Source organism: Apodemus sylvaticus, chromosome 2 (genome assembly GCF_947179515.1).
Source record: "Apodemus sylvaticus chromosome 2, mApoSyl1.1, whole genome shotgun sequence".
Taxonomy (NCBI): domain Eukaryota; kingdom Metazoa; phylum Chordata; class Mammalia; order Rodentia; family Muridae; genus Apodemus; species Apodemus sylvaticus.
The window spans coordinates 117727805-117735219 of record NC_067473.1 but is presented as its reverse complement, the minus strand read 5'-3'; the positions used below and the strand labels follow the sequence as shown (position 1 = coordinate 117735219).

At 49.2% G+C, this 7415-nt stretch overlaps 1 protein-coding gene across 1 annotated transcript; it reads left to right on the top strand.

Annotated features, from left to right (window-relative positions):
* The first annotated feature begins 332 nt into the window (after positions 1 to 332).
* LOC127677526 (gastrokine-3-like) lies at positions 333 to 5695 on the top strand. Its single transcript, XM_052172599.1, is given in 6 exon segments — positions 333 to 374; positions 1714 to 1767; positions 1928 to 2062; positions 3564 to 3671; positions 4727 to 4868; positions 5601 to 5695. Coding segments are annotated over 6 exon segments (576 nt in total).
* Positions 5696 to 7415: the final 1720 nt, after the last annotated feature.

Sequence of the window (7415 nt, the reverse complement as noted above, 5' to 3'; positions counted from 1 at the left end):
AAATCAAGAAGTAAAAGTGGTGATCACCTTGGTTTTGTATCAACAGCTTATAACTCCTTGTGTAGTGGCTAAGGTCATGAGTACACCAGCCACAAAGACCTATTCTTATCCAGTGTTTGCCTTGGAACCTGCTGAGCTATTGAGAGTAAGAAAAACACTCAGATCTAGTAAAAGGAAATGATAACAGTAATCACAAAGCTAGCTTCCCCCTAATGGCTTCTGGGTCATAGATAACTACTCCTTGAGCCCCTTATCTTAGTGAGACCTGAGCGGCCGAGGGCTATATAAACCGGACTTAGGAAATTAACGGGTCACAGAAAATTGTATTATGCATGCCATTGCATTAGCTGAAGAGACACAACATGAAATGCCTTGTGAGTACGTTTTTAACTTTGAATGTGGATGATTATATTCTCATAGTCAGACCAGCCAAAGAGGTCTGGGTCCTTGCGCCCCCCCCCCCTCCAGGAACTGTTCAAATCAACCCAGACAGAATTTTCAAACTATGATTGGGCATGTAATCTTCTGTTGGCAGTTCTGTTTTGGAGAAGGGTGTTCTCTAATGGAATCAATAACTAATTTCTTAAAAGTTAAGACTGCTTGGGGGCTAGGTAGATACTCATGTGTTGGAGTCTTGTCTACAGTGGTTTTCAGTATTTACAAATTGCCAGTAGGGGGGGAAATGATTTAGATACGTGTGGCGCCAACTGGGATAGTGTGCTTTTTGTTCCTTTGGATTTTTTGAGACAAGGCCTCATTCTGCAGTCCAAGGCTACCTCGACTCACTGTGACTAGTCTCAAACTTTCCAAATCCTTCATCTCAGTCTCCCGGGTGCTGGCATTCAAGGCCGGCATGAGCATATCCAGCTTTCAATGGTCTAATAAAGCAGTCTCACCCTCTGCAGCTGTGTCTGTGGCAGGCCGCACTGCACTGCGGTATGATACTATTGCAGATTAGCCCCTTCCTTTGCCTTTGAAGGGTACTTTACTATTGGAACCAGATGCTGACTTTTCGTGGGTGTGCAGAGTTGGGAGGACCCTGTCAGTCCCACTTGATATGACGGGTGCACTTCAGCTGGGCCAGCCTCAAGCACACAGGAAACTATGGCTAGCTTATCCCAAGCCCAATTCTCTCATTAATGTCTGCTGCAGAAAACTCCCTCGATGGACAGAGGACACCCCATAGAGTAAGGCCCAGGTACATTCTAACATAGTTTCCCCCCAAATAGTATACAAATAACAGTGATTATCTTTTCTTCTTAGACAAGAGAATTTGTAGGAAAGGAAACTTGGAAGGTGTCAGTTTCCAGAGGGGTAGAAGGATGGCAGAGGCTGGAGATTTGGGGTTCGGATCAAGAGCTGGAGCGGAGGATGTGGCCAGCCCTGGAAGTAGAGAGGCTGAGATATAAAAGAAAGAGTGGGAACCTGAACAGTAGCGGTCCAAGCTGGTCCTACCCTGTCAGGTTGGCTAAATCTATCCCAGTGATTGACAGTGGAAGCCACACAGGAGTGACTGAATAAACCTTGCCTCCTGAGCGGCAGGCACACCCTGTGTGAGCACAGTAAGCTATAGTGTCCTGACACACTTGGGAACCCTACAGGGATGGGCCAAGGTGAAAGCCTCGTCAGAGGCTCTGCCCCGGCAAGGCAGCCCCTGGAGTCTGAGCTCATCAGAGGCTAAGGATGAAATGCATTGACCTTGTTCCATTCCAGATTGCACCTTCCATTCTTGTGACCATCTTCCTAGCTCCAACTCTGGCACGGACGGTGAGTATGGCAGCCAGGGAACAGTCTGCCTATGTCTGTTAGCAGAAACATTTCAAAGCTAATACCCAGACATAACATTCCTGTAGTTTCTCATGGATTCCCCTTGACCCTGCAAAGGATGGACAGGTAGACTTTACTCATTGTTGATTGCTCTTTCTAGAACACCAGTGGCAGTCATCCTCTGCATGGCTCTGTGGGGACCCAGGCCATCCATGTTGATACCCTCCGAGGTATGGTCAGCATCCAAGACAACAACCTTCTGAGTGAATGGAACGGAATCATGGACTACAAGAACGTAAGATGGGAAACTCACGTGTTACCATGGCCAAAGAGCTCCTTGGTCTTGTTCTTGTTCTTGGTCTTGGTCTTGGGATGTGCTACAGAAGTTATTTTGTCTTGACTCCATATTTTAATGTTGATTTATAAAGGAATATGGCTATGAACTACCACCTCCTTCAGTAATAAGGCCCATTAGGATGGCACATAATCAGGAAGAGAAACCCTGTGATGTAGATGAACTCCATGGAGATTATTTTTTTGCTTAGCATGCCTCAATTGTCATCTGTGAAACAGCTCCGACAGCTGCCTCTCCTACCTAGTGAGACTTCAAAGGATGAAACAAAGTCACCAGCCAACCTCCCCACTCAGCCCTTTGCCTCCCAGGTCCTCCTCGCCCAACTCTGAGCACTCTCTCCAGCACACTGGACAACTCAGAATAGACACATGGTGACCTCTCCACTCTCCCCGGTTCTCTCTCTCTCTCTCTCTCTCTCTCTCTCTCTCTCTCTCTCTCTCCCTCCCTCCCTCCCTCCCACCCTCCCTCCCCTCTTTAATCTCTTCACCTCCCTGACTCTTAATTTTCAAGAAGATCCCCTGAATCCTCCCAGTCTACAGATTGCCTCTGATAGCTACTATTAGAAATCAAGTAAAAATTTCCTCACCGAAGCATTCCACAATAGCCCACTAGGTGGTGCAGGGAAGGCATAATTACTGCTGGAGCCCAGATTCTCAACCTTCCCAATGCTGTAACTTTAATAGGGTTACCCATGTTGCTGTAACTCCCCTCCCAGCCGAAAAATTATTTAATTGTTACTTCATAACTGTAATTTTGATACTGTTATGAATCATAATGTAAATATGTAATATACTGGATATCTGATATGCAACCTTCATGATAAAGGTCGTTTGACCCCCCGAAGGGTCAGAGTCCACACATTGAGAACCACTAATCTAGAGGCCTGTGGCTCTGTCAGACCCAATAGCAGCAAACTGCAGCTATGATCCAAGCCAGGGAAGAACAAATAACAGACCACAAGGAAGGCACATGCAGGGCAGACCAGCTCTAGAACCCAAGTCCTGACACAGGCCTCCCAACTGCCTGGGTACTTGGAGAGCCCTCTGCAGCTTACACGACATTCCCCCAGGCATTGAGGACCTCAGCTCTCGCCTCATCTCCATTACAACTTCATAGAAGAAAGGCTATTCCTCTTCTTTACAGATAAACAAACAAAACAACAACCGAGGCTCCCAAGAGCTGTTGAGTAGCAGAGCAGGCCCCTAACATCATCCATATTGTTGTAGTATCATCCTACCCTACTGGGGAGAAGAGGAGGAGAGGAGACAGGACTCAGGGCCACACAGCTCCTGATGCCGACCCGTGCTCTGGCAGCCAGGGTGCAGCCCTTCTGAGATGTTCTGCATTTTGGTCAGGCTAGCAGGGTATTGCACCCCTGAGGCGAGCAGGTGCATAAGCATTGAGGCTCATTGATGACACATTTCTGCTCTGTTGCTTTAAGGCCCTCCTGGCAGTTAAGCTGTTTAGCAAGATGGCCTGTGTCCTGGCCAAGATGGACCCAGCAGCCTTTCCAAGTTTGGATGATATGACCCAGGCCCTGGGCAAGCAGGTGAGTGAGCGAGTCCAGTTCTCTCTGATTGGTATCTATACAGACTTTTCCGACTTACAGTCACTCCTGGACAACGCCTCACTCATGGGAGCTTCATCCATGCCTCTTCTTCCTGCCATGAAATCACATCATGTTCAAAGGACTTTGGTATCCCACTCAAGGCTAATCACAACTGAATCAATCAATATCCTATGTAATGACCTCGTGTGGATGCATTCCCAACGGCTTTAAGCTATGCCAGAGAAGACTAGTGGCTGGATGTAAACCTTTCATGATTTCCTGTCCCCTGTCTCTCTCCTTCCTGCCTTTCCTGCACACACACACACACACACACACACACACACACACACACACCAATACTCTAGTGACTCCCATGCATACCACTATTACCATTAAGCCCAAGTCTGCTGAAGTTCTTGCCTATGCTCTCTAGTGAGATAGGAACTGTTAAGAGATATAAGTTAAAACCAGGAGGAAATTCTTGGCAACTCATGGAATCTATTCCAACTTTGCTTAAATATCGACACATTTGGACAGCATTCAGAACTGGGGTGGCGGTACTAACTCTAGGGGGGGGGGAGTGTGTTAAAGCAATGCTATTTTTAAAAGTTGTGGAGGGAGAAATGTTTAGAGGTTAAGAGCACCTGCTGCTCTACAGAGGGTCCCGGTTTGGTTCCCAGCCCCCCACCAGGAAATTCTCACCAGTTTGCAACTTCAAACACTCCTACACATAAAAAAAAAATACACAAATCTTTGAAAGAGAAGTTCAAAGTGTCCCATTCAATTAAACTGATAAAATATAAAAGCAATAAATGTTTTAAACTACTCGGTGTTAACATTCTGGATAAGAAAGCACCCAAAGCTAATAGAAAAAGCCACTGGGTCCAGATTTTTGCCAGAGCCTCTTTTGCCCTCCTGAGACTTGATAAAATATTGCAGTTAGAGACACCCACAAGACAAATCTGGATCGGTATCTGACTCTCCCCACGTACCCTCACAGCTTGCCCGTAAACCCCTTCTTGGATACGCCATATCTGAGACACCCCCTCTTACAGGCTTCCGGTCACTACCCACCTACGCGTGGACTGACCTACACAGTTTTACCCAGCCGAATCAAAAACTTGGCCCAATACGGAGCGCCAGTCAAAGACCTGTGCAGAGCGGTCCCTGCCTACTTTGCTCAGCAGCGAAAAGAAGGTGTGTTCACTTCTAGAAACGCGAGGTGATGCAGGAATCAAAAGAGGCGGGAGGCGTTGTTTCAAGAGCTATCGGCAAACTTCAACGACAGCTCATTCCTTCATTTCTCCAGTGGAAGAAAAGTCTCATGGTTTGGGATACAGGGGATTCCTTACAAGGCTCACGGGGGAGGGAAGCCGCCATAGACTGCTTTGGGATCTGATGACTGATGGACACCCAGTTCTGACTCCAGCTTTGCCACACCCACTGTAGGGGAAGGCTGGTGACTTTGGAGTCCTCGGATCTGCTCATTCTTAAGGTGTCTGTGGCCCAACAATTATAAATAGCAGCAGGTGGCCGGCAGTCCCGAGGGGAGCTTGGGGGAGTGGGGTGGGAGGAGGGAATCAGTGATGCAAGGAGCTGAAATAGCTAGAGGCTAAAACTCCAAGATCTGCCTGCAAGTCCAGAGGCAGTCAGCAACACAGCGGGTGCCCCTCTCTTAAACCTTGGTCTTAAACCCACAAGCCAGAGTTCTTCAAGCATGCAGGTCCAGGAGAGAACCAGAGCACACTGGGTTAAGGGGTTACACAGCATAATAAAGGAACAGTAAAAGAGAAAGAGGTGATTACAGCAAGGGCTGGTGAGAGGGGCCAGGTCAAGTCTCCGCTGACCTGAGGGTCCATCCAACGCAGGTGCCCCATGTACCTGTTGACTCTGACTTTGTCTCTAAAGCGTGGATCCTTCTTCTTGAAGGCACCGCTCTGGCGATGGACCCAAACTCCTGTTCTGAGCTCCAGCTTCTATCCTTCATGGGACTGTCCATCTGTGGTGAGATCCCTGGGCTCTGAACCTCTATGTCAGCCGGACTGGACAGGCCTGGTCCAGCCTCTGCCTCTGGAAAGTGTCTCATTGCAGTCCACACGTTGGCTTCCCATGCAGCCCTGCGATCGGGGGGGGGGGGGAATAGGTGCATTTTGAACTTGTATGAAGAAATAATAAAGTTCCAGTGTCACTGGTCCAGCAGATGGATTCCCTTACCCCATCCTCTGCATCATCCCTCATCCTCTGCATCATCCCTCATCCCCTGCAGCCTCCCTCATCCTCTGCATCATCCCTCATCCCCTGCAGCCTCCCTCATCCTCTGCATCATCCCTCATCCTCTGCATCATCCCTCATCCTCTGCATCATCCCTCATCCTCTGCATCATCCCTCATCCTCTGCAGCCTCCCTCATCCTCTGCATCATCCCTCATCCCCTGCAGCCTCCCTCATCCTCTGCATCATCCCTCATCCTCTGCAGCCTCCCTCATCCTCTGCATCATCCCTCATCCCCTGCATCATCCCTCATCCCCTGCAGCCTCCCTCATCCTCTGCATCATCCCTCATCCTCTGCATCATCCCTCATCCCCTGCATCATCCCTCATCCCCTGCATCATCCCTCATCCTCTGCATCATCCCTCATCCTCTGCATCATCCCTCATCCCCTGCATCATCCCTCATCCTCTGCATCATCCCTCATCCCCTGCAGCCTCCCTCATCCTCTGCATCATCCCTCATCCTCTGCATCATCCCTCATCCTCTGCATCATCCCTCATCCTCTGCATCATCCCTCATCCTCTGCATCATCCCTCATCCTCTGCATCATCCCTCATCCTCTGCATCATCCCTCATCCTCTGCATCATCCCTCATCCCCTGCATCATCCCTCATCCTCTGTATCATCCCTCATCCTCTGCATCATCCTTCATCCCCTGCATCATCCCTCATCCTCTGCATCATCCCTCATCCCCTGCATCATCCCTTATCCTCTGTATCATCCCTCATCCTCTGCATCATCCCTCATCCTCTGCATCATCCCTCATCCTCTGCATCATCCCTCATCCTCTGCATCATCCCTCATCCTCTGCATCATCCCTCATCCTCTGCATCATCCCTCATCCTCTGCATCATCCCTCATCCTCTACATCATCCCTCATCCTCTGCATCATCCCTCATCCTCTGCAGCCTCCCTCATCCTCTGCATCATCCCTCATCCCCTGCATCATCTCTCATCCTCTGCATCATCCCTCATCCTCTGCATCATCCCTCATCCTCTGCATCATCCCTCATCCTCTGCATCATCCCTCATCCTCTGCATCATCCCTCATCCTCTGCATCATCCCTCATCCTCTGCATCATCCCTCATCCTCTGCATCATCCCTCATCCTCTGCATCATCCCTCATCCTCTGCATCATCCCTCATCCTCTGCATCATCCCTCATCCCCTGCATCATCCCTCATCCTCTGTATCATCCCTCATCCTCTGCATCATCCTTCATCCCCTGCATCATCCCTTATCCTCTGTATCATCCCTCATCCTCTGCATCATCCCTCATCCCCTGCATCATCCCTCATCCTCTGCATCATCCCTCATCCTCTGCATCATCCCTCATCCCCTGCATCATCCCTTATCCTCTGTATCATCCCTCATCCTCTGCATCATCCCTCATCCTCTGCATCATCCCTCATCCTCTGCATCATCCCTCATCCTCTGCATCATCCCTCATCCTCTGCATCATCCCTCATCCTCT